The sequence below is a fragment of the Salmo salar genome, chromosome ssa03 (genome assembly GCF_905237065.1).
Source record: "Salmo salar chromosome ssa03, Ssal_v3.1, whole genome shotgun sequence".
Lineage (NCBI taxonomy): Eukaryota > Metazoa > Chordata > Actinopteri > Salmoniformes > Salmonidae > Salmo > Salmo salar.
This window is the reverse complement of record NC_059444.1, coordinates 42,014,558-42,042,546: the sequence shown is the minus strand read 5'-3', so window position 1 is coordinate 42,042,546 and position 27,989 is coordinate 42,014,558. Positions and strand designations below refer to the sequence as shown.

At 43.3% G+C, this 27,989-nt stretch overlaps 1 protein-coding gene across 1 annotated transcript in view; it reads right to left on the bottom strand.

The window, feature by feature from the left end:
* Positions 1-32: 32 nt before the first annotated feature.
* Positions 33-27,989, bottom strand: part of LOC106600499 (excitatory amino acid transporter 5) — a 99,093-nt gene continuing 71,136 nt past the window's right edge. The window contains exons 8-11 of the mRNA XM_014191899.2: positions 18,787-18,981; positions 7,743-7,877; positions 7,272-7,371; positions 33-1,933 (exon numbers count right to left, since the gene is read on the bottom strand). Of these exons, the coding sequence (XP_014047374.1) occupies positions 1,685-1,933; positions 7,272-7,371; positions 7,743-7,877; positions 18,787-18,981 (679 nt within the window). The 3' untranslated portion in view covers positions 33-1,684. The remainder of the gene's footprint in view (positions 1,934-7,271; positions 7,372-7,742; positions 7,878-18,786; positions 18,982-27,989) is intronic.

The following is a 27,989-nucleotide window of genomic DNA, read 5'->3' as shown; positions in this document are numbered from 1 at the left end:
CCACAGTTCAATAAAATGTGTATTTGTGTTTCCTTACAATATATTTCCATTTTTTGCCCTTTTTTTATACAGAAAAACAGAAAACATCTAGTGCAATTGGACTAGATTAAACAATTAATAATTGTTCATTTCATAACAAAGATAAAATGGTGCCTGTTGAGTCATACTGTATGTCTATACAAACTGCAAATGATTTTTCACTTTTAAAATAAATATATGTACATATGAAGCGAAGTTCAGAGTATGGCCTGTGGTTGTTTTGTTGCAGCTTGCTGCTCTTGCACTGAATGTATTAGGTGTAACCCCATATGTTCTGTGGTGTACCCATACTGTATTATCTCCCCACATGCTTTTCCTTTGTACTTTAAGGCAAAGAGGGAATAGGGTGTGCGCAAAGAACTTGACACTGCAGAAATGTTTCAACAACGGTTAACACCTCCCGGAGCAGTATGGCTCTTACACATACCTGTCTCTGTCATTGTGTGTCCCCCAAATGGCATCCTATTCCCTACCATATATAGTGCGCTGTATAGAGAATAGGATGCCATTTGGTACACAGCAATTGTTTCCATCATGCCAGTCACCATATATGAGGCAGTTGTGTACTACCTTGTTTAAGGGGATAAAAAGGCAAAGAAGATAATGGGAAGGACATTTTAAGGAGGAAAGGTATCAAAAGGTTTAAATCAGAGAGAGAAGCAATATGTGTCAGTTTGCTGAGGAAGAAGAGCAGAGTAGAGTGTATTTGAGTTCTGTAGATCCCTTCTCTGTTGAATGTGAACACGAATGTCTTGAAAAGCCATTCTAGATATCGATGAAAGAGGTCTTCAGAAAACTTAACAGCCAGTTTAAATGTACCGGTCAGTTTCTCAATGATATAAAACGTTTAGATAGCCTATGTATCCCTTTGTTTCAGATGTGGAGATTAAAACAAACTGATTCTAGATTTTACCTTAGCGACGATCATACTACGCTCAGTTACTTAGGTCACAGTAACTGATTGCCTCGATGCCTGTCTGCCTGCTTCATATAGCAAGCCACGGCCACATGATTTACTGGCTATAGGAGCAAACCATTGAACGTGGTGGTGTACCTAATAAACTGTGTAAAATGTCTTCTCATCGTATGAAATGTCTCCTCATCATAGAGAATGTCTCCTCAATAAATAGAATGTTTGCACTTCATATAGAATGTCTCATCATATAGAATGTCTCAATGTATAGAATGTCTCCCACCATATCACTCTGCTGCTGGTGCATAGTATAATAAGTCTTGTAAATATGTACACAAAAATATACACAATCATAGTGGGTCGTAATATACGTAATGTAGAAAATCGTATTTTCTTTACACATCCTCTGAATTGCATCCACAGTGGGCCATAATGTGCCAGCAAGGGTCGGGTTGGTCGTCCCGAGCTCTGGAGCAGTTAGTGAGTCCTTCCTCTCTCCCTCTCTCCCCTGTAGCTATGATCCTGGCTACATTCAGTTACTCTACACTTTTTCCAAAGTATGCATTTTCCCACTTCTCATCATGGATTTAAAAGCGTAGGATTGGTGTAGGCTAAGAATTGGCTGGAGGGAGTTGTTAGATCCACCCTTATTAGATCCATGACGGGGAGTGTGCAAGTGCACTCTTCGGGAGAAGTGTGACGAATCAGGATGCAGCTCAATGATAATTATGTCTATACGTTGGTCTCCAGGCCATTCATGTCGATGGAGCAGTGGTCCTTGACCTTGTGCTCCCTCTTGTGTTGGGGAGCATGGGGGTTCCTCTTCCTTTGCTCCGGCCGTACCCCCTCCTCCAGCTGCATTAGACGAGCTACGTCCGGGCTCCCCGGTCCGCAGGGAGGGGGCTGGTACACACCGTTCTTCTGGTACGTCATCATCTGCTGGATGCTGATCATGGGCTTGGTCTCGCAGATCAAAGGTACCTGAAGGGGGTAGAAGACAACGGGAGGTAGAAGAAGGAACCAATCCATGAATTTGTGCTAAAGCAAAGAATTCCCTATGCAAAACAAATGGATAGGTCCACTGCTGGTTCAAATGTCAGGACGCAATGGGAGGTACAAAGAAAACAAAAATGTTAAACGGCCAACACATTTGGATATATTGTAAGTTGCAATTGAAACTTTGTTTTAATGTTCTTTTATCTCATAACAACATGTCTGTATAGCCAAAATGATAATTCCCTATGCAAAACAAATAGCTGTGGCAGTGACTACTGTACCTGATCTAATATTTGTATTATGTCCAGAGAAATTAGGAAACTAATCAGGTTTAGTTGATGGAGTGAAAATATAATTGAGAAGATTATAAATATTTGAGTAAGAGGGTAATTCCCTAATAAATCCAGTCTGATTGCAAAAACAAAAATTGTTAAACAAATCAAAACATATTTTATATTTAGGATTCTTCAAAGTAGCCACCCTTTGTCTTGATGACAGCGATCTTCTGTTTACCACCCCTACCTTGTCACAACACAACTGATTGGCTCAAATACATTAAGAAGGAAAGAAATTCCACAAATTAACTTTTAATAAGGCACACCTGTTAATTGAAATGCATTCCAGGTGAATACCTCATGAAGCTGGTTGAGATAATTCCAAGAGTGTGCAAAGCTGTCATCAAGGCAAAGGGTGGCTACTTTGAAGAATATAAAATATAAAATATATTTTGATTTGTTTAACACTTTTTTGGTTACTACATGATTCCATATGTGTTATTTCATAGTTTTGATGTCTTCACTATTATTCTACAATGTAGAAAATAGTAAAAATAAAGAAAAACCCTTGAAAGAGTAGGTGTGTCTAAACTTTTGACTGGTACTGTAGGTAGAGGTAAAGTAACTATGCATAGATAATAAACAGTGAGTAGTAGCAGCATAAAATAGTCTGGGTAGCAATTTGATTAACTGATTAGCAGTCTTGGGTTGGGGGTAGAAGGTGTTTGGGAGCCTTTTGGACCTAAACTTGGCTCTCCAGTACCGCTTGCTGTGCGGTATAGAGAACACAGTCTATTACTTCGTTGAGTTTTTAGGGCCTTCCTCTGACACCACCTGGTATAGAGGTTCTGGATGGCAAAAAGCTTGGCCCAATGATGTACTGGGCCATACGCACTACCCTCTGTAGGGTCTTGCGGTTGGATGCCGAGCAGTTGCCATATCAAGTGGTGATACAACCAGTCAGGATGCTCTCAACGGTGAAGCTGTATAACTTTTTGAGGATCTAAGGACCCATGCCAAATCTTTTCAGTGTCCTGAGGGGGAATAGGCATTGTTGTGCCCTCTTCACAAATGTCTTGGTGTGTTTGGACCATAATAGTTTGTTAGTGACATGGACACAAAGGAAATTGAAGCTCTCGATCCACTACACTACAGCCCTGTCAATATCAATGGGGGTGTTTAGTCTCAGGGTCCTTAGCTTAGTGATGAGCTTTGAGGGCACTATGGTGTTGAACACCGAGCTGAGTGTGGAGTGTAGTAGAGATTGCATCATCTGTGGATCTGTTAGGGCTGTATGCAAATTAGAGTGGGTCTAGGGTTTCTGGGAAACACGTGGGTACAGTATTACAGACTCGGTCAGGGAGAGGCTGAAAATGTCACTGAAGACACTTGCCAGTTGGTCAGCGCATGCTCTGAGTACACGTCCTGGTAATCCGTCTGGCCCTGCGGCCTTGTGAATGTTGACCTGTTTGAAGGGCTTACTTACATCGGCTATGGAGAACATAATCACACAGTTGTCATGAACAGCTGGTGCTCTCATGCATGGTTCAGTGTTGCTTGCCTTGAAGCGAGCATAAAAGGCATTTAGCTCATCTTGTAGGCTCTCATAACTGGGCAGCCTCGCAGTTGGGTTTCCATTTGTAATCTGTAATAGTTTGCAAGCCCTGCCACATCCATCGTGTGTTAGAGCCGGCATAGTAGGATTCGATCTTAGTCCTGTATTGACGCTTTTCATTATATGGGAAGTGTTGAGTTCGGTAGGGAGTACATTTCGGGCATCGTAGGGACTAGGGCTCCGCCCTAAACCAATAGGAGCGACCTTTACGATGTACAGTGAGCTCCAAAAGTATTGGGACCATGACAAATTTGTTGTTGTTTAGGCTCTGTACTCCAGCACTGGATTTGAAATAATACAATGACTATAAGGTTAAAGTGCCGACTGTATTGTAACTTCAGTTATATGAGCAGTGGTGTGTATTCATGGAGGACAAGGGAAGGCATGCTTCCCCAAATATTTGAACAATAAAACACATTTTATTATAAAAACAACTGTGTTTTTATAATTTTCCTTCAATTCGCTGAATCTATCTCACCAGCAAAATCATCCGAGCGAGGGAAACAGAGCCCCTCTGTCTCAGTGTGTGTTACCCATTCCCTGTATCTGATGCTGTATGGACAAAAAGAGTATGACATGTTGGCGCCTTAGTATTTGTTGATTGATCCCAGAAAGCATTTAGCCTCCCTTGATAATTTTTTTATCAAAGAATTAGCCAATCAGCGTCGAGCTGAGCTCAACTGTGGGTAGTCCTGGCGCACCAACCCACCACCACACATCAAAAGGAAAACATCATTGTCAGAAAAATGTGTCTGTTTCTGGTCTCCATGGCAAAAATCATCACTTTTCTAAGCCATGGATGGAGATGGGGATTTTGACTTGTGGTTTTGACTTAATTCTCCGTACAGGCCAATGTTTATAAAGGCGATTCTGATCTAACCATAAATTCATATATTGTATTGTGCCACTGGCCTGAGATGATTGAAGTTCAATATGTAGCCTAGATGTAGTCTAGTAGGATCACGTTAACTAGCTCGCTAAATTAGCTGGTTCATTGTTGCCCATGCGAGAAAGTTAGGCTAGCAGGCAGGCTAGGAAGCATTAACTTGCTTGACCATGTATGCAATATTTGCTTTGTGAACTTCACCTGACAGATGTTGCTCTTTGGTTTTGTGATGAAACAAACGTACAGTATGTGTGGTTGAATTTATTCCGCCACTGTGTGACTGTCTTTTTGTTGTCAAGGCCTCATTGTATATCACAGTGACGTATGGACGAATGGGTTATAGAGCAAACAACACAAGTATCACAAAATAGATTGTAATATGTTTTTTTTTCTTCTGGTTTGGCTTCCCCTGTGATTTTACCCATGCACAGCTACTGTATATGAGTAGAGCGGAGCCCTATAGGCTTTCTAGCCCTGTACAACTTCAGAAGACTCGCTGCAAATCATTTTGGGAGTGCCTCAATATATAGGGACACCTGTACTCTCATTGGCTGATGGTGTGTGCATAATTCATTTCTCAGGCGATACTGCTTTGCAGCAGGGTAGACCAGTAGGAATGAAGCCCCCCTATGGGGCTGAGCTCTACTCATAACTGGAGTTACAATACCCAGTAATTATCGTTCTACCTCCGACACCACTATGCAGATGTCGGCTAAAGTGGATCTGATTGAATAGAGCCCTTTTTTATTGGAAAATGGAAATTAAACTTCCTCGAATGGAAAGTTTATAACCTTGATCCTTGTGTGTCCAGAATTGTGTTAGCATGTGTTTCTCATACGCATATTACTGTGCTCCGAGCACGCAAATTGGAGCACGGGAGGGTCGGAGTCCAAATCAAAGTATGTGAAACGGAGCATGGAGGGCACTTCTCAAAAGTGCACTCCGTTTGTACATATTTTGATGTTTGCATCGATGCAAGCTTTAACAGAAAGTATGCAAAGAAATATGACGCCCTCCAGATAAAAAAATATGAAAAATACTTCAAATCAATGGCAGACATTATTTGAGCTGAAACGAGAGAATATACACTCCGACTTCAGAATGAAGTGTTTCCTATTCACATCTCACATGTTGCCTGACTACAATATTTTATCTTGATACGTTAAGAAATACATGCCGTGTTAATTTTGGCATGTTTACCTGCCTATGTACCGTAGACCGCAAGTCAATTGGGATAACTGGCTAGCTACTACTGTTAGCTAGCCAGATAACCACAAATAATTGTTAGCTAGCTAGCCACAACGAATTGAGATCTACCTTGCATAACTTTAGTTTTAGGTAATTTTTGGCTGTTAAACTATCTGGTTAGTTTTATTACGATTCACATATACAGTGCACTCGGAAAGTATTCAGACCCCTTGACTTTTTCCACATTTTGTTACGTTACAGCCTTTTTCTAAAATGGAATAAATTGTTTTTTTCCTCATCAATCTACACAAAATACCCATAATGACAAAGCAAAAACGGGTGTAAATATTTTTTTGCAAATGTCTAAAAAAAAATATTTCATTTACACAAGTATTCAGACTCTTTACTCAGTACTTTGTTGATGCGCCTTTTGTGTCGATTACAGCCTCGACTCTTTTTGGGTAGGACGCTACAAGCTTGGCACACCTGTATTTGGGGAGTTTCTCCCATTCTTCAATGCAGATCCTCTCTCCAGAGATGTTCGATCGGGTTCAAGTCTGGGCTCTGACTGGTCCACTCAAGAACATTCAGAGACTTGTCCCCAAGCCACTCCTGCATTGTCTTGGCTGTGTGCTTTGGGTCGTTGTCCTGTTGGAAAGTGAACCTTCGCCCCAGTCTGAGGTCCAGAGCACTCTGGAGCAGGTTTTCATCAAGGATCTCTCTGTACTTTGCTTTGTTCATCTTTCCCTCGATCCTGACTAGTCTCCCAGTCCCTGCCACTGAAAAACATCCCCACAGCATGATGCTGCCACCACCATGTTTCACCGTAGGGATGGCGCCAGGTCCAATCAATTTAATTTACCACAAGTGGACTCCAATCAAGTTGTAGAAACATCTCAAGGATGATCAACGGAAACTTGAACGGAACCTAAATAAGGTATTCCTGTTTTTTATTTGTAATAAATTTGCAAGAATTTCTAAAAACCTGTTTTCACTTTGTCATTTTGGGGTATTGTGTGTAGATTGATGAGGATTTTAAAATAAGGCTGCAACGTAACAAAATGTGGAAAAAGTCAAAGGGTCTGAATACTTTCCCAGTGCTCTGTAGATAGCTAGCTGATAGTCATGAAGTAAAACGTTTGCGTTGTGTATATCTTCTTTGGTTCAGTGAATGGGGAGGTGCAGCTTGAGATAATACAGTAGGGGGAGTGCAAGTGCTTCTAAAATGTCATGTTTTATGCGTTCTCCACATTCTCGTCCTCACAAGAACGTACTCGAGAACTTCCTCGGAGAATGCACTCGGAGCATGAGAGTGTGGAGCACGGTGGAATGCATATTGAGAAACAGAGTTTCTCTCACCTGCTCTCCCTCCTTGACAAAATCTTTTCTACAGATGTGAGCCATGATCCCCGTGGCCAAAGCGTCTCCCATCACATTGACCATGGTCCTGAAACGGTCTCTGGAACACAAAATGGAGGTTCAGCTGCCTTGGTGGTGGTGGGAGGCTCTGTTGGTGCACTGCACACACACTGAAGCTACAGTCTAGCAGTGTTGTGAGAGCACTAGTAACACATTACAGTATCACAGTTTTTGTGACATATTGAGATCCCTTTGTTATATATTTTAAAATCAACTTGTCGTAATATCTCAGTACAATGTTATTTTTAATAACATGATCCTATAAGACTACTTTTTGATTGACTATGTAAAATACGGAAAACTTTGCTTAGGCTTAACTTTATCAACACCTCACCCTTTATCAACTTTTATTATATCTAAATATAAATAGAAACTGGGGGTGAAGATCAAACAGAAGCGTTGTGTACTTACAACGCCCAATCCACAGCAATGATGAGTGTGATGTCATCAGTGGGTAGGCCCACTGAGGTTAGCACGATCACCATGGTGACCAGTCCGGCCTGCGGAATTCCAGCTGCACCAATACTGGCAGCTGTGGCTGTGATACTGGGATCAGGAGAGAGAGGAAATTAAACCAGTGACCTTATTAACTGTATTAGCACAAATCTGTACAGTGTCCAACACCTCCCAATTTTTTTATTTTTTTATTTTTATTTTACCTTTATTTACCTAGGCAAGTCAGTTAAGAACAAATTCTTATTTACAATAACGGTCTACCCCGGCCAAACCCAGACGACGCTGGGCCAATTGTACGCCGCCCTATGGGACTCCCAATCACGGCCGGATGTGATACAGCCTGGATTCGAACCAAATCAAATCAAACTTTATTTGTCACCTGCGCCGAATACAAGTGTAGACCTTACCGTGGAATGCTTACTTACAAGCCCTTAGCCAACAGTGCAGTTCAAGAAAGATTTAAGAAAATGTTTACCAAATAAACTAAAGTAAAAAATTATAAATGGTAACACTAAAATAACAATAATGAGGCTATATACAGGAGGTACCGGTACCGAGTCAATGTGCGGGGCTACAGGTTAGTCAAGGTAATTTGTACATGGAGGTAGGGGTGAAGTGACTATGCTTAGATAATAAACAGCGAGTAGCAACAGTGTACAAAACAAATCTGGCGGGGGGGTCAATGTAAATAATCCGGTGGCCATTTGATTAATTGTTCAGCTGTCTTATGGCTTGGGGGTAGAAGCTGTTAAGGAGCCTTTTGGTCTTATACTTGGCGCTCTGGTACCGCTTATCGTGCGGTAGCAGAGAAAACAGTCTATGACTTGGGTGACTGGAGTCACTGACAATTTTTAGGGCTTTCCTCTGACACCGGCTAGTATATAGGTCCTGGATGGCAGGAAGCTTGGCCCAGTGATGTACTGGGTCATACGCACTACTCTCTGTAGCGCCTTATGGTCAGATGCCGAGCAGTTGCCATACCAGGCGGTGATGCAACCGGTCAGGATGCTCTCGATGGTGTAGCTGTAGAACTTTTTGAGGATCTGAGGACCCATGCCAAGTCTCTTCAGTCTCCTGAGGAGGAAAAGGTGTTGACGTGCCCTCTTCACGACTGTCTTGGTTTGTTTGGACCATAATAGTTTGTTGGTGATGTGGACACCAAGGAACTTGAAACTCTCAACCCGCTCCACTACAGCCCAGTCGATGTTAATGGAGGCCTGTTCGACCCGCCTTTTCCTGTAGTCCACAATCAGCTCCTTTGTCATGCTCAAATTGAGGTAGAGGTTGTTGTCTTGGCACCACACTGACCTCCCTATAGGCTGTCTCATCGTTGTCAGTGTTGTGTCGTCAGCAAACTTAATGATGGTGTTGGAGTCGTGTTTACCCACGCAGTTGTTGGTGAACAGGGAGTACATTGAGGGGACTAAGTACACACCCCTGAGGGGCCCCAGTGTTGAGGATCAGAGTGGCAGATGTGTTGTTGCCTACCTTTCCCACCTGAGGGCGGCCAGTCAGGAAGTCCAGGATCCAGTTGCAGAGGGAGGTGTTTAGTCCCAGGGTTCTTAGCTTAGTGATGAGCTTTGTGAGCACTATGGTGTTGAACGTTGAGCTGTAGTCAATGAACAGCATTCGCACATAGGTGTTCCTTTTGTCCAGGTGGGAAAAGGCAGTGTGGAGTGTGATAGAGATTGCGTCATCTGTGGATCTGTTGGGGCGGTATGTGAATGGAGTGGGTCTAGGTTATCCGGGAGGATGCTGTTGATGTGAGCCATGACCTGCCTTTCAAAGCACTTAATGGCTACCGACATGAGTGCTACGGGGCAGTAATCATTTAGGCAGGTTACCTTTGCTTTCTTTGGCACAGGGACTATGGTGGTCTGCTTGAAACATGCATGCTTTGAGTATACGTCCTGGAAATCCATCTGGCCCCACGGCTTTGTGAATGTTGACCAATTTAAAGGTCTTGCTCACATCAACTACCAAGAGCATTATCACACAGTCGTGCAGAACAGCTGGTGCTCTCATGCATGCTTCAGTGTTGCTTGCCTCGAAGCGAGCATAAAAGGCTTTTAGCTCGTCTTGTAGGCTCTCGTCACTGGGCAGCTCACGTCTGGGTTTCCCTTTGTAGTCTGTAATAGTTTTCAAGCCCTGCCACATCCAATGAGCATCAGAGCCGGTGTAGTAGGATTAAATCTTAATCCTGTATTGACACTTTGATTGTTTGATGGTTCATCTGAGGGCATAGTGGGATTTCTTATAAGCGTCCGGATTAGTGTCCCGCTCCTTGAAAGGGGCAGCTCTAGCCTTAAGCTCAATGCGGATGTTGCCTGTAATCCATGGCTTCTGGTTGGGATATGTACGGTCACTGTGGGAACAATGTCGTCGATGCACTTATTGATGAAGCCGATGACTGAGGTGGTAAACACCTCAATGCCATTAGATGAATCCCAGAACATATTGCAAAACAGTCCCATAGCGTAGCATCCGTGTCATCTGACCACTTCCATATTGAGCGAGTCACTGGTACTTCCTGCTTTAGTTTTTGCTTTAAGCAGGAATCAGGAAGATAGAATTGTGGTCAGATTTGCCAAATGGAGGGCGGGGGAGAGCATTGTATGCATCTCTGTGTGTGAAGTAAAGGTGGTCTAGAATTTCTTTCCCTCTGGTTGCACATGTAACATGCTGGTAGAAATGAGGTAAAACCGATTTAAGTTCGCCTGCATTAAAGTCCCCGGACACTAGGAGCGCCGCTTCTGGATGAGCATTTTCTTGTTTCCTTATGGCCTTACACAGCTCGTTAACCTCTATGGGCTAGCGTCCCACCCGTGGTGCACTCCATCAACAGCAGGTGCATTTCAAGAGCGGCAAATTTGAATCCAAATAAATGTCAAAATTCAAATTTTTCAAACATACAACTATTTTACACCCTTTGAAAGATAAACATCTCCTTAATCTAACCACGTTTTACGATTTCAAAAAGGTTTTACGGCGAAAGCATAAATTTAGAGTATGTTAGGACAGTACATTTACAAGAGTTGTGTGTAATGTTTTGTCAATTCAAAGACAGGGTCACCAAAACCATAAAACCAGCTAAAATGATGCACTAACCTTTTACAATCTCCATCAGATGACACTCCTAGGACATTATGTTAGACAATGCATGCATTTTTAGTTCTATCAAGTTCATATTTATAACCAAAAACAGCGTTTTACTATGGCATTGATGTTGAGGAAATCGTTTCCCTCCAATAACCGGCAGTCAAGTCAGCACCACAAATTAAATAATTAAAATTAGAAAACATTGGTAAAATATTATATTGTCATTTAAAGAATTATAGATTTACATCTCTTGAACGCAATCAACTTGCCAGATTTAAAAATAACCTTACTGGGAAATCACACTTTGCAATAATCTGAGCACTGCGCCCAGAAAAATACGCGTTGCGATACAGACTAGACGTCATGTTGGGGAGATCTAAAATCGAAAATACTATGTAAATAATCCATTACCTTTGATTCTCTTCATCAGATGTCACTTCCAGGTATCACAGGTCCATAACGAATGTAGTTTTGTTCAAAAAAGCTCATCATTTATGTCCAAAAATCTCCGTCTTGTTAGCACATGATCTAAGCCCGCCGGACTTCACTTCATGAACGAGGGGGAAAAATATATTTACGTTCGTTCAAACATGTCAAACGTTGTATAGCATAAATCATTAGGGCCTTTTTTAACCAGAACATGAATAATATTCAAGGTGGACGAATGCATTCTCTTTTATAACGTATTGGAACGAGGGTACCCAACATGAACTCGCGCGCCAGGTGTCTAATGGGCCATCATCGTTCCATGGCTCTTGTTCGGTCAGATCTCCCTCCAGAAGACTCAAAACACTTTGTAAAGGCTGGTGACATCTAGTGGAAGCAATAGGAAGTGCCAAAATATTCCTCAGCCCCTGTGTTTTTCAATGGCATAGGTTTAAAGGTAATACAACACATCAGGTATCCACTTCCTGTCAGAAAATGTCTCAGGGTTTTGCCTGCCAAATGAGTTCTGTTATACTCACAGACACCATTCAAACAGTTTTAGAAACTTTAGGGTGTTTTCTATCCATATATAATAAGTATATGCATATTCTAGTTACTGGGTAGGATTAGTAACCAGATTAAATCGGGTACATTTTTTTATCCAGCCGTGCAAATACTGCCCCCTAGCCCTAACAGGTTAAGTGCGGTCTTAGTGCCAACATCAGTTTGTGGAGGTAAATAGACGGCTACGAATAATATAGATGAGAACTCTCTTTGTAGATAGTGTGGTCTACAGCTTATCATAAGGTACTCTACCTCAGGCGAGCAATACCTCGAGACTTCTTTAATATTAGACATCGCGCACCAGGTGTTATTGACAAAAAGACAAACACCCCCACCCCTCGTCTTACCAGACGTAGCCTCTCTGTTTTCCCAGTGCATGGAAAATCCCGCCAGCTCTATATTATCCGTGTCATTGTTCAGCCACGACTCGGGGAAACATAAGATATTACAGTTTTTAATGTGGTAGGATAATCTTTATTTTGCAATGATTGCAGAAGGCACCCTGACCTCCGCCCCCTTTTTCTTTGTCTTTTCTTCACGCAAATGATGGGGATTTGGGCCTGTTCCCGAGAAAGCAGTATATAATTTGCGTCGGACTCGTTAATAGGGTGCCATTTGAATAGAATTTTACCAATAAATCAATTCGAAATCAAATCAAATGTATCGGTCACATACAAATGCTTGTGTTCCTAGCTCCAAAAGTGCAGTAGTATCTAACAATTAACAACAATACACAAATCTAAAAGTAAAAGAATGGTATTAAGAAATAGGATGAGCAATGTTGGAGTGTCATTGACTAAATCCAGTAGAATAGAATACAGTATACACATATGATATGAGTAAAACAGTATGTATATATTATTAATGTGACTAGTGTTCCATTTCTAAAGTGGCCAGTGATTCCATATCTATGTACAGTATATCAGGCAGCAGCCACTAAGGTGCAGGTTTGAGTAGCCGGGTAGTAGCCGGCTAGTGATGGCTATTTAACAGTCTGATGGGCTTGAGATACAAGCTGTTTATCAGTCTCTCGGTCCCAGCTTCGTCTGTGCTGACCTCGCCTTCTTGATGATAGCGGGGTGAACAGTCCGTGGCTCCGGTGGTTGATGTCCTTGATGATCTTTTTGGCCTTCCTGTGACATCGGGTGATGTAGGTGTCCTGGAGGGCAGGCAGTATGCCCCCGGTGATGTGCTGGGCAGACCGTACCACCCTCTGGAGAGCCCTGCGGTTGCGGGCGGTGTAGTTGCCGTACTAGGCGGTGATACAGCCCGACAGGATGCTCTCAATTGTGCATCTGTAAAAGTTTCTGAGGGTCTTAGGGGCCAAGCCAAAGGTTGATGTGGATAGGGGCGTGCTCCCTCTGCTTTTTCCTGAAGTCCACGATCAGCTCCTTCATTTTGTTGACGTTGAGGGAGAGGTTATTTTCCTGGCACCACTCCGCCAGGGACCTCACCTCCTCCTTGTAGGCTGTCTTGTCATTGTTCGTAATCAGGCCTACTACTAATCCTTGACCTGTCATCCTGTCATACACAGCATGTACTGTATATTATGTGCACCCACACATACACAAAAATACAGATACAGTAATTGACATTTGACACGATGGCTGAGTTTCTGTCCCGTTTGGCCTCACTGTTTGGGAAGCCTCTGGGAACACACTGACACACATGCTGCGTTGCAAATAGCACCCTATTCCTTTCATAGTGCACTACTTTTAACCAGAGCCCTATGGAACCTGGTCAAAAGTAGTGCACTATAATGGGTACATGGTGCCATTTAGGACATACACTCTGACACACAGTCTATCTCTGGAGCCCTGGACGCCCTAGAGGCGGATGCTGGAGTGAGTAGTCATGCTGTACTTCGCTCCGTGGGTAATATTACATTTCATTACATTACATTACAACGGAACGATTTGATTAGTGTAATGTTAGCTAGCTAGCTACATAGTTGTCTTTGCATCAAGGATAAAGGTGTAGCTAAAGGTGTAGGTGTAGCTTTGAGAAACTAACTTTGAGAAACTAACAAGGTTAGCTAGCCAGCTGTATTTGTTCGTTCGTGCCGTTTTCCAAACGGCGTCAACACCACAACATCACAGCCACTGCTAGCTAGCCAACTTTACCAACTAGCAGTACTGTAGAAACTAAATACATTACAACGGAACGATTTTATTAGTGTAATATTAGCTAGCTACATAGTTGTCTATGTATCAAATATAAAAGATAAAGGTAAACGCAGCCACTGCTAGCTAGCCAGCTAGCAGTACTGTATCATTTTTAGTCAATAAGATTTTTGCAACGTAAGCTTAACTTTCTGAACTTTCGAGTTGTGTAGTCCACTTGTGTAGCTAGCAGGACTGACTTTGTGTTAGCTAGCCAATGTTTAATTACTTCTGCGTTATGAAAGGAACTAGAAACGGACACGAATGATCCATTGATAGTTTGTTGTAACCAAGTATTGGTGCTAACCGTGTGTTATTGGATGCTAGCATGCTAGTTAGCTACGGCGTCATAGGACACGGTGCACTGGGTGGGTTTCACGGAAGAATACTGTACCAAGTTATCTAGCTGAATAAACTAAGTTTGAGCCTATTCCTGGAAACATTGAACCACTGTAGTTTACATCAATTATAATTTCTAAAGTGGAAGTTGGAAAAGTTATATTTGAGTGTTTCAGTGAATGGTTAGTGAGGGAGGCCCTGCTCTCTCGCTTCCCCAGTTGTTTACTTAATTTTCATTCCAATCTCCTTTGCATTAGCTGCTCTTCCTCTCCTGTAGCCTATCAACTATGTGTCTGTCTATCCCTGTTCTCTCCTCTCTGCACAGGCCACACAAACGCTTCACACAGCATGGCCGCTGCCACTCTAACCTGGTGGTCCCAGCGCGCACGACCCACGTGGAATTCCAGGTCTCCGGCAGCCTCTGGAACTGCCGGTCTGCGGCCAACAAGGCAGAGTTCATCTCAGCCTATGCTACCCTCCAGTCCCTCGACTTCTTGGCGCTGACGGAAACATGGATTACCACAGAAAACACTGCTACTCCTACTGCTCTCTCCTCGTCTGACCACGTGTTCTCGCATACCCTGAGAGCATCTGGTCAGCGGGGTGGTGGCACTGGAATCCTCATCTCTACCAAGTGGACATTCTCTCTTTCTCCCCTGACCCATCTGTCTATCTCCTCCTTTGAATTCCATGCTGTCACAGTCACTAGCCCATTCAAGCTTAACATCCTTATCATTTATCGCCCTCCAGGTTCCCTTGGAGAGTTCATCAATGAGCTTGACGCCTTGATAAGTTCCTTTCCTGAGGATGGCTCACCCCTCACAGTTCTGGGTGACTTTAACCTCCCTACGTCTACCTTTGACTAATGCAAAAATCTTATTGACTAAAAATGATACAGTACTGCTAGCTGCTAGAGTTGGCTAGCTAGCAATGGCTGCGTTTACCTTTATCTTACCTTTATCTTTGATACAAAGACAACTATGAAGCTAGCTAACATTACACTAATCAAAACGTTCCGTTGTAATGTATTTAGTTTCTACAGTACTGCTAGTTGGTAAAGTTGGCTAGCTAGCAGTGGCTGTGGTTTTGTGGTGTTGACGCGTTTGGAAAACGGTGCGAACGAATGAATACCGCTGGCTAGCTAACCTTGTTAGTTTCTCAAAGCTACACCTTTATCCTTGATACAAAGACAGCAAAGACAACTATGTAGCTAGCTAGCTAGCTAATCAAATCAAATCGTTCCGTTGTAATGAAATGTAATATTACCCGCGGAGCGAAGTACAGCACGACTACTCACTCCAGCATCCGCAGACGACACACAATTAATCTTCTCCTTTCCCCCTTCTGATAACCAGGTGGCAAATCGCATCTCTGCATGTCTGGCAGACATATCAGTGTGGATGATGGATCACCACCTCAAGCTGAACCTCGGCAAGACGGAGCTGCTCTTCCTCCCGGGGAAGGACTGCCCGTTCCATGATCTCGCCATCACGGTTGACAACTCCATTGTGTCCTCCTCCCAGAGTGCTAAGAGCCTCGGTGTGACCCTGGACAACACCCTGTCGTTCTCCGCTAACATCAAGGCGGTGACCCGATCCTGTAGGTTCATGCTCTACAACATTCGCAGAGTACGACTCTGCCTCACACAGGAAGCGGCGCAGGTCCTAATCCAGGCACTTGTCATCTCCCGTCTGGATTACTGCAACTCGCTGTTGGCTGGGCTCCCTGCCTGTGCCATTAAACCCCTACAACTCATCCAGAACGCCGCAGCCCGTCTGGTGTTCAACCTTCCCAAGTTCTCTCACATCACCCCGCTCCTCCGCACACTCCACTGGCTTCCAGTTGAAGCTCGCATCTGCTACAAGACCATGGTGCTTGCCTACGGAGCTGTGAGGGGAACGGCACCTCCGTACCTTCAGGCTCTGATCAGTCCCTACACCCAAAGAAGGGCACTGCATTCATCCACCTCTGGCCTGCTCGCCTCCCTACCTCTGCGGAAGCACAGTTCCTGCTCAGCCCAGTCAAAACTGTTCGCTGCTCTGGCACCCCAATGGTGGAACAAGCTACCTCACGACGCCAGGACAGCGGAGTCAATCACCACCTTCCGGAGACACCTGAAACCCCACCTATTTAAGGAATACCTGGGATAGGATATAGTAATCCTTCTACCCCCCCCCCAAAAAAAGATATAGATGTACTATTGTAAAGTGGTTGTTCCACTGGATATCATAAGGTGAATGCACCAATTTGTAAGTCGCTCTGGATAAGAGCGTCTGCTAAATTACGTAAATGTAAATGTACAGATTGACCAGTACTCCGCTAAGAACAGCCAAACGTCACAGGAAAAGACAGGACGCTACAAAATAATATAAAAACCCTCCTTATAACTCTGCCGTGACAAGATAGCTGAGTAATACAGGTCATATGGGTCTTACTGCCAGGAGATTACTGCCTGCCTGGCCACAGTCGGTCTGCGTCCAAATAGGCACCCTATTCCCAATCTAGTGCACTACTTTGACCAAAGCCCTATGGGTCCTGGTCAAAAGTAGTGCACTATATAGGGAATAGGGTTCCTTTTAGAAAGCAACAGTTTGTGATGAGTAGAGGAGGATAGGATAGGTCTGCTTAATGTTATTACAGTTTAACATGTCATTAAATTAGGGGAGAGCAAAGCCATTTTACACTGCAGATCTGCAGGTGTGGTGGAGGAGGAGGGGTCTGGGCTAGTCTGTCTGTCTGTCTGTCTGTCTGTCTGTCTGTCTGTCTGTCTGTCTGTCTGTCTGTCTGTCTGTCTGTCTGTCTGTCTGTCTGTCTGTCTGTCTGTCTGTCTGTCTGTCTGTCTGTCTGTCTGTCTGTCTGTCTGTCTGTCTGTCTGTCTGTCTGTCTGTCTGTCTGTCTGTCTGTCTGTCTGTCTGCCTGCATGCATTTATCTACGTGTTTGATTCAGTATAATCTCATAATATTCATTCATTCATCCTAAAAACTGTAACACCAGATACATGTCTGTGTGGCACAAAACGCAAAGCTAGAGATTTGTTGTACCCTTGGTGCTATTTTGGACAAAATAATTCCACACATGCTTATCATTGGTGCCTATAAAATGTAGCCGCACAGGCAATACACATATCTGGATGATTAAGCAATCAATATGATAACCATGTATTTTCCACCCCATTCCATTCCAGGAAATTCCATTGCAATAATCGGATCTTCCAACATTTCTCCAGGTTTTTTACCTATTTGTTTACATCACGTGTTGTAGTCATAAATACTTTCTACGTATTTAATAAGTCAGTCTGCAATTATAATTCAGATGCCCCATTCATCCATTTTCATACTAAGGCCGGTGGTCCCAATTTCGCTTGTAGACAATATGTATTTTAAATGCGTTCGTGGAGATTGCATTCAAGGCAAACGCTACAGATGTCGGCTCAATTACAAATGAGTTTTAAAGCGGCAATCTGCAGTTGAAACAATAACAAAGCGCACTCCCTGCCCGTTTCTGTAAAATGCTATTGTGATGGGCCTGAAGAAATGTGACCACTTTCAAAATTCATAGACAGAGCCATAGATGCAAGAACTGACCATTCATGATATGGACGTATATATCCAAAATAGTAGTTCTAGGCCTAGATTCAATCAGATCAAGCGTTAACCGGAGATCGCTGACACCTGCATAGCTGATGATTTGGTGGTGTCGGAGGTGAGACTGTGTTGGAGCTGTCGAATCAGTGAACAGCTGCTCTTGTGATCATTGTCACGAAGCCACACACGTCCCACTCATGTTAAAGTGTACAACGAGAAAGTGTAGGCTATATAGAAATGATGACGCTCAAATGGAAAATCATTAAACTAAATAATGAGGATTTCTATCTGCCTAATCGAGGTGTAGATTACTTTTCACATTCCAGTGTTCTAACTTACAAACAAGGCTGCGTGGGATTTCTCTTAATGAGACTCCGTGCAGCCAATGGCAATGTCCGCTTTAGGTATAATGCCAGAAGCCGCTTGTGGATTTGACTGCTCTAACCCAGTTCCAAACCGGCACCGCCAAAACATCAGCTTTGTGGATGTCGGCTAAAGCGGATCTGATTGAATCGGGCCCTTAACCATGTTTTGTGGCTATATAGTGTTTGTTTGCATTTACTTTATTTACAAACATTGGAGTAAAACAAGCTTATATTTTGGGATCTGATTGGGTAAGCTCATTTTTAAGTTATATTTATCAAGAATCAATGGGTACATATAATTAAATAATGAGACCAAAAATGGGAATACAACCACAGTGCCCCTTTAAAAGTAAGCGTGCTATAGTGTGGTTTCTGATTGAATCCCGGCCTAAAATACTAGAAACCCTCTCACAAGAATTTCTTGACTCTCCCCTCCCCCTAAGACTATAGGATGCATACCTGATAGTGATGATCTGGCCAAAGTCCAACTCGTAGTTGTTAACCTGGGCGATGAAGATGGCCGCCACTGCCTCATAGAGTGCCGTCCCGTCCATGTTGATGGTGGCGCCCACGGGGAGTACGAAGCGGATGATGCGTCGGTCGATGTGGTTGTTCTCCAGGAGGCACTTGAAGGTTATAGGCAGTGTGGCAGAGCTGATGAGACAAAGGAGCAGATTGCGTTTTAGATAAGTATTAATATTGGATTAAACTCGGTCAACTCTATTGTCTTGTAAATTGAACAGGCATTACCATTCAACATTAATGATGGGTGGACAGGCGGCCATATTGATTGTACTTATGTGTATGAGTCAAATCAGCATGGTCTGAGGGGTTTTTCCCATTCTAGGGATTCTATTTCTATGATTAGATTAATGTGAAATGGGCTGTGCTCAACTCTATTTTAGCTGCAGGCAGTCTGTGTTAACTGACAAACTCAGGTAACAGTATTTCACTGAGGAATGGTATTTGAAGATATTAGTGCTTTCCATAATGAGTAATATAGTTGCTTGGCATAGCAGCTAACCTAGCTGCTAACAAGCTATCAAACTAGCAAAGTTTCCTTGACAGCTTGAACATAGCCTGCGACACGGTTAGCCCTTGTCACTGGGACCATTTATTGTCCCGGACTTGTGGCTGTCTAAATCTCTTCTGTTTGTTGTTGTTTAAATCTGACCTGCGACCTGCCCTCTCTGGAAATGTGTGGAGTGCCAGTATTAGCCTAAGTTGCTACCGTGGCATCCAAAGCCAAAGATGGGAGTCATGGCGAGGACAGTGTTTCTCTATCACAGGTAAAGAATCTTTTAAACAAACAAAAAGGGTTATACAAGCAGTTTTTGCAACAACAGAAAAATGGCTTAAAGAGCATTGTCCAAATACTGATGGACTCAACTAACAAAAGAATGGACAATCTGACCAGAAAGGTCCAGGACATTTTACATTTACATTTACATTTAAGTCATTTAGCAGACGCTCTTATCCAGAGCGACTTACAAATTGGTGCATTCACCTTATGATATCCAGTGGAACAACCACTTTACAATAGTGCATCTAAATATTTTAGGGGGGGGGGGGGGATTAGAAGGATTACTTGATCCTATCCTAGGTATTCCTTAAAGAGGTGGGGTTTCAGGTGTCTCCGGAAGTTGGTGATTGACTCCGCTGTCCTGGCGTCGTGAGGGAGCTTGTTCCACCATAGGGGTGCCAGAGCAGCGAACAGTTTTGACTGGGCTGAGCGGGAACTGTGCTTCCTCAGAGGTAGGGGGTCCAGCAGGCCAGCGGTGGATGAGCGCAGTGCCCTCGTTTGGGTGTAGGGACTGATCAGAGCCTGAAGGTACGGAGGTGCCGTTCCCCTCACGGCTCCGTATGCAAGCACCATGGTCTTGTAGCGGATGCGAGCTGGAAGCCAGTGGAAGCCAGTGGAGAGAGCGGAGGAGCGGGGTGACATGAGAGAACTTGGGGAAGGTTGAACACCAGACGGGCTGCGGCGTTCTGGATGAGTTGTAGGGGTTTAATGGCACAGGCAGGGAGCCCAGCCAACAGCGAGTTGCAGTAATCCAGACGGGAGATGACAAGTGCCTGGATTAGGACCTGCGCCGCTTCCTGTGTGAGGCAGGGTCGTACTCTGCGAATGTTGTAGAGCATGAACCTACAGGATCGGGTCACCGCCTTGATGTTAGTGGAGAACAACAGGGTGTTGTCCAGGGTCACGCCAAGGTTCTTAGCACTCTGGGAGGAGGACACAATGGAGTTGTCAACCGTGATGGCAAGATCATGGAACGGGCAGTCCTTCCCTGGGAGGAAAAAGCAGCTCCGTCTTGCCGAGGTTCAGCTTGAGGTGGTGATCCGTCATCCACACTGATATGTCTGCCAGACATGCAGAGATGCGATTCACCACCTGGTTATCAGAAGGGGGAAAGGAGAAGATTAATTGTGTGTTGTCTGCATAGCAATGATTGGAGAGACCATGTGAGGATATGACAGAGCCAAGTGACTTGGTGTATAGCGAGAATAGGAGAGGGCCTAGAACAGAGCCCTGGGGGACACCAGTGGTGAGAGCACGTGGTGCGGAGACAGATTCTCGCCACGCCACCTGGTAGGAGCGACCTGTCAGGTAGGACGCAATCCAAGCATGGGCCACGCCGGAGATGCCCAACTCGGAGAGGGTGGAGAGGAGGATCTGATGGTTCACAGTATCAAAGGCAGCAGATAGGTCTAAAAGGATGAGAGCAGAGGAGAGAGAGTTAGCTTTAGCAGTGCGGAGAGCCTCCGTGACACAGAGAAGAGCAGTCTCAGTTGAGTGACCAGTCTTGAAACCTGACTGATTTGGATCAAGAAGGTCATTCTGAGAGAGATAGCAAGAGAGCTGGCCAAGGACGGCACGTTCAAGAGTTTTGGAGAGAAAAGAAAGAAGGGATACTGGTCTGTAGTTGTTGACATCGGAGGGATCGAGTGTAGGTTTTTCAGAAGGGGTGCAGCTCTCGCTCTCTTGAAGACGGAAGGGACGTAGCCAGCGGTCAAGGATGAGTTGATGAGCGAGGTGAGGTAAGGGAGAAGGTCTCCGGAAATGGTCTGGAGAAGAGAGGAGGGGATAGGGTCAAGTGGGCAGGTTGTTGGACGGCCGGCCATCACAAAACGCGAGATTTCATCTGGAGAGAGAGGGGAGAAAGAGGTCAAAGCACAGGGTAGGGCAGTGTGAGCAGGACCAGCGGTGTCGTTTGACTTAACAAACGAGGATAGGATGTCGTCGACCTTCTTTTCAAAATGGTTGACGAAGTCATCCGCAGAAAGGGAGGAGGGGGGGAGGGGGAGGAGGATTCAGGAGGGAGGAGAAGGTGGCAAAGAGCTTCCTAGGGTTAGAGGCAGATGCTTGGAATTTAGAGTGGTAGGACCTTAAGAACAGTTTGCAGTTCTCCCAGGGAAAGGTGGATGTCCTAAAATACTTGCGGCAAGATGACACCAAACTGTAAGTACTCTTGAGAGGACATTAGCACTCTCTGTAAATCATTATTAACAATGACTGGGAAAAAATATTATCTATAGGGGCAATCCAAGAGGAATAACATCGTTGTGGATGGCATACCAGAGTCTTCACATGAGAACTGGGTCGAGTCTGAAGAGAAAGTAAGAAAAATGATCACTGAAAAGCTGCAGATGGATCATAAGAAGATTGAGGTGGAGGCCATCCACAGGTCTAGAACATGTAACCAGCCTAGCTGACAGACCCAGGCCGATAGTGGCCAATTTCTTGAGGTTTAAGGACAAGATGGCTGTTCTAAAGAGAGCCAAGAACTTGAGTGGAACCAACATCTTCCTCAATGAGGACTTTTCTGAAGCTGTGCGCCAGAGGCAGAAAGAACTTATCCCAGTTATGAAAGCTGCCAGAGAGCATGGGACCATTGCTTACATCCACTACTACAGGCTCATTGTCCACCCTCCCTCCCAAAAGACTGGGAGGAGTGAGAGAGCCAAGCTTCTGGGTCAGTAGCTTCAGCCTAACATCACACACACACACACACTTATTTATTTATTTTGTCTACATATTATGTCTATCTGCGATAAGCTACCAAGGAAAGGGCTAACAATAGTCCATATTAATACATGTAGCCTTAGAAATAAGGTACATGAAATCAATAATTTCTAACATTGGATAGCATTCATATACTGCCCAACTCTGATTGATTGATTGATTGATTGATTGATTGATTGATTGATTGATTGATTGATTGATTGATTGATTGATTGATTTGATATACTGGCAAACTCTGAAATTCATTTGATGACACAGCAGTAGTAACAAAGGGATATTACATCTACAGAAAATACAGAAAAGCCTATGGGGAAGGTGTTGCTGAATAAGTTCAGAGGCATATTCATGTAAAGCTTAGAGAGGATATCATGTCAAATGTTGTTGAAGTGTTGTGGTTACAAGTTCACCTGCCTCATCTAAAGTCTCTTCTTTTAAGATGCTACTACAGGCCACCATGTGCTAACAGTCAGTATTTTAATAATACTGTGTGTGTGCAATGCTTGACAACATGTGTGATGTTAACAGAGGTCTATTATCTGGGTGACCTGAACATTGACTGGTTAGCAACTAGCTGTTCTCTCAAGAGGAAGCTTTTAACTGTTTGTACTAATAATGGCTGTAATGTGACCCAGGTTATCACTCAATCAACGAGTGCATACCAATAGTGTTGGATCTGTGACATCCACTTATATTGATAATTTCTGCTCTAATGCTGCAGAGCTTTGCTCCAAAGTCAGTGCTTAATTTGAATCGGATCCTACCGGACCAGGATCCGGCACCTCTCAGTTTTGGACTGCTTCGTTCTGGAACCTATTTGCCTTCATCCGGTACCTCTCCTGGCATGAAAAATACTTTTAACTGTTTGCTTTTATTCCAATTTTTACATTACAATCAGAGTTAGTCAAATTAAAGTTGACTCCCCTGTAATTCTCCTGGCTGCCCCCTAAAAAAACGTAATGTGAAAACGTGCCTGATAATTGATTCGTGTTGGCCCGGCCCAGGCTTATGATTTATGCAACATTGTCGCCTATATAGACCAGCACGTGGACATTGCTGTGGTGAGAGAGAGAAGCCTACCTCTATCTCACACAGAACTAGAATGAGATTCACTTTCTATGGTCTCTCTCCCTCTCTCTAGTCTGATAGACATGCACCTGCAACTGTCAGCTCTCCAGCATTACACTTTATCATTTATTTCCTTAAAGAATCATAGCCACACAAAGGGTTCTGGAGGTGCCAAAGTTATAGAATTACTTCTGTTTGTTCAGAAATAAATGAAATAATTCCAAATACTACACCAGGAGAATGGCTATAATTCTTTAAAAAACAATGTCTAGCTGTGGATTGTGTGTAGCCCAATCACGAGGCATGCCGAAAGTCGGGTACGTGCGGCACATCTGGTAGTAAACAGCATGCAGCCAAAACAGGCTTTTGCAATATTTAAAATACAATTGCGGGAAAATACAGGTTTGAAAGCAAATGGATCCTGCTGAAAAGAGAAGACTAATCTGTCCAAGTTATCAATTTTCAAATAAGCCTATTGAGAGAGATGAGCTTTTGGCACGAGCGCATCGCCACTCAGCATCATTGGGTGAGTCAGTGAATGTATTTTTAATTTAACCTTTATTTAACTAGGCAAGTCATAACAACAAATTCTTATTTACAATGACGGCCTACTCCGGCCAAACCCGGACGATGCTGGGCCAATTGACTGTAGTGATGCCTCTTGCACTGAGATGCAGAGCCTTAGACCGCTGCGCCACTCAGGAGCTGAAAAGGGAAAGCTTTTTTAGGACTATAATTTCCTCCTCATATTGCACAATATGTGTCTTCACACACCTACAGTATGTATAGGCTATTGATGGGTTGAAGTTTTTTTTTTTATCTCAGTTTGTCAGTGTCAAAATAGTCTGTCATTTCGATCATTTGCTAGGACTTAAAAAATATTCTGCTAAAGTCTCCAGTCATCTAAAATGATGTAGAATTGCATGAAATGTGTTTATAAAGGCCACATTTGTACCAAACCCTAGGCCACAAAAAATGTCCCCATGTGTTCAACTTCTGCAAAAGCCTCTACTAGGGTTGTAAAAGGTTTGTAAACTTTCCGGTAAATGTCAGAAATTTCCGGAAATATTCCATGTGAAGTTAAGCCCTGGAATTGGGGATTTTTGCTTAAATTCATCAAAAAAGTTAGCTTATAACAGTGAACCTTTTTGTGGGATACACATAAGGCAATTCTAGGTCTTGTGACATATTTTAGTTAAACTATCCCCAAATCAATGGAATTGCAACCCTCTGCATGCGCAGTGCATTCTTCCATCACATGTACAGTGCACTCTTCCATCACATGTACAGCTGATTCTCAAGATCTTTCACACTAATGAGATGCTATTGAGCCCACACTGCTAAACTGTCTGAGACAAGGACTACATGCTTTCTGGTAAGTTTTGATTACAATACTGGGTGGGGTGAATATATTTTATATGACATACATGATTTTTTGTTAACTAGTAAATAGTAGCCTCATCTGGCCAAGTGCATAAAGTTCCCTCAGCGCCCACAACAAGCAACCTCTGACAAAAGTCCCTCTACTTCTATTCTATTCGAGGTTCCCATGTGTAACTCTGTGTTGTTTTTGTCACACTGCTTTCCTTCATCTTGGCCAGTTCACAGTTGTAAATGAGAACTTGTTCTCAACTGGCCTACCTGGTTAAATAAAGGTGACATAAATAAAATAAAGAGGTGAAAATTATAAATCAGACACCTTATGAATAGCAACAGCTCATGGTCCTCCTGGAATCAGAAGGTTTTTTGACTCAGTGGAGGAAAGTAGTCAGAGAAATGCTGATGAATGCCTTGCTCAAGCTGTGTATGCAACTGGTTCACCTCTGATGGTCATCGGCAATGTGTATTGGAAGAGATTTCTGAATGTTCTTCACACTGCATACACCCCTCCAACCAGACATGCTTTATCTACTCATTTGCTGTATGTAAACTTCCGACTTCAACTATACATACATACATACATACATACATACATACATACATACATACATACATACATACATACATACATACATACATACATACATACATACATACAGTTGAAGTCAGAGGTTTACGTTACATACACCAAATACATTTAAACTCAGTTTTTCACAATTCCTGACATTTATTCCCAGTAAAAATTCCATGTCTTAGGTCAGTTAGGATCACAACTTTTATTTTGAGAATGTGAAATGTCAGAATAATAGTAGAAAGAATGCATTATTTCAGCTTTTATTTCTTTCATCACATTCCCAGTGGGTCAGAAGTTTTCATACACTCAATTAGCATTCGGTAGCATTGCCTTTAAATTGTTTAACTTGGGTGAAATGTTTTGGGAGCCTTCCACAAGCTTCCCACAATAAGTTGGGTGAATGTTGGCCCATTCCTCCTGACAGAGCTGGTGTAACTGAGTCAGGTTTGTAGGCCTCCTTGCTCGCACATGCTTTTTCAGTTCTGCCCACAAATTCACTATAGGATTGAGGTCAGGGCTTTGTGATGGCCACTCCAAAACCTTGACTTTGTTGTCCTTAAGCCATTTTGTGACAACTTTGGAAGTATGCTTGGGGTCATTGTCCATTTGGAAGACCCATTTCCGACCAAGCTTTAACTTCTTGACTGATGTCTTGAGATGTTGCTTCAATATATCCACATAATTTTCCTCCCTCATGATGCCATCTATTTTGTGAAGTGCACCAGTCTCTCCTGCAGCAAAGCACCACCACAACATGCTGCTGCCACCCCGTGCTTCACAGTTGGGATTGTGTTCTTCGACTTGCAGGCCTCCCCTTTTTCCTCCAAACATAACGATGGTCATTATGGCTAAACAGTTCTATTTTTGTTTCATCAGACTATAGGACATATCTCCAAAAAGTACGATCTTTGTCTCCATGTGCATTTTCAAACCGTAGTCTGGCTTTTTTATTGCGGTTTTGGAGCAGTGGCTTCTTCCTTGCTGAGCGGCCTTTCAGGTTATGTCGATATTGGACTCGTTTTACTGTGGATATAGATACTTTTGTACCTGTTTCCTCCAGCATCTTCACAAGGTCCTTTGCTGTTGTTCTGGGATTGATTTGCACTTTTCGCACCAAAGTACGTTCATCTCTAGGAGACAGAACGCGTCTCCTTCCTGAGCGGTATGATGGCTGCGTGGTCCCATGGTGCTTATACTTGCGTTCTATTGTTTGTATAGATGAACGTGGTACCTTCAGGTGTTTGGAATTTGCTCCCAAGGATGAACCAGACTTGTGGAGGTCTACAAATAGTTTTTTCTGAGGTTCTTGCCTGATTTTCCCATGATGTCAAGCAAAGAGGCACTGAGTTTGAAGGTAGGCCTTGAAATACATCCACAGCTACACCTTCAATTGACTCAAATAATGTCAATTCGCCTATCAGAAGCTTCTAAAGCCATGACATAATTTCTGGAATTTTCCAAGCTGTTTAAAGGCACAGTCAACTTAGTGTATGTAAACTTCTGACACACAGGAATTGTGATACAGTGAATTATAAGTGAAATAATCTGTCTGTAAACAATTGTTGGAAAAATTACTAGATGTCCTAACCGACTTGCCAAAACTATAGTTTGTTAACAAAACATTTGTGGAGTGGTTGAAAAATTTGTTTTAATGACTCCAACATAAGTGTATGTAAACTTCCGACTTCAACTGTATGTACCCACATACATATACAGAAGGCCAGCATCCTGGAGTCGCCTCTTCACTGTTGTCGTTGAGACTGGTGTTTTGTGGGTACTATTTAACGAAGCTGCCAGTTGAGGACTTGTGAGGCGTCTGTTTCTCAAACTAGACACTCTAATGTACCTGTCAATCAATCAAATTCAATCAAATGCATTTATAAAGCCCTTTTTACATCAGCCGATGTCACAAAGTGCTGTCCTCTTGCTCAGTTGTGCACCGGGGCCTCCCACTCCTCTTTCTATTCTGGTTAGAGCCTTTTTACATTTACATTTTACATTTTAGTCATTTAGCAGATGCTCTTATCCAGAGCAACTTACAGTGGTGAATACATACATTTCATTTTCATTTCATGCATTTATATATACTGCTCAAAAAAATTAAGGGAACACTTAAACAACACAATGTAACTCCAAGTCAAGCACACTTCTGTGAAATCAAACTGTCCACTTAGGAAGCAACACTGATTGACAATACATTTCACATGCTGTTGTGCAAATGGAATAGAACACAGGTGGAAATTATAGGCAATAAGCAAGACACCCCCAATAAAGGAGTGGTTTTGCAGGTGGTAACCACAGACCACTTCTTAGTTCCTATGCTTCCTGGCTGATGTTTTGGTCACTTTTGAATGCTGGCGGTGCTTTCACTCTAGTGGTAGCATGAGACGGAGTCTACAACCCACACAAGTGGCTCAGGTGGCAAGAAGGTTTGCTGTGTCTGTCAGCGTAGTATCCAGAGCATGTAGGCGCTACCAGGAGACAGGCCAGTACATCAGGAGACGTGGAGGAGGCCGTAGGAGGGCAACAACCCAGCAGCAGGACCGCTACCTCCGCCTTTGTGCAAGGAGGAGCAGGAGGAGCACTGCCAGAGCCCTGCAAAATGACCTCCTGCAG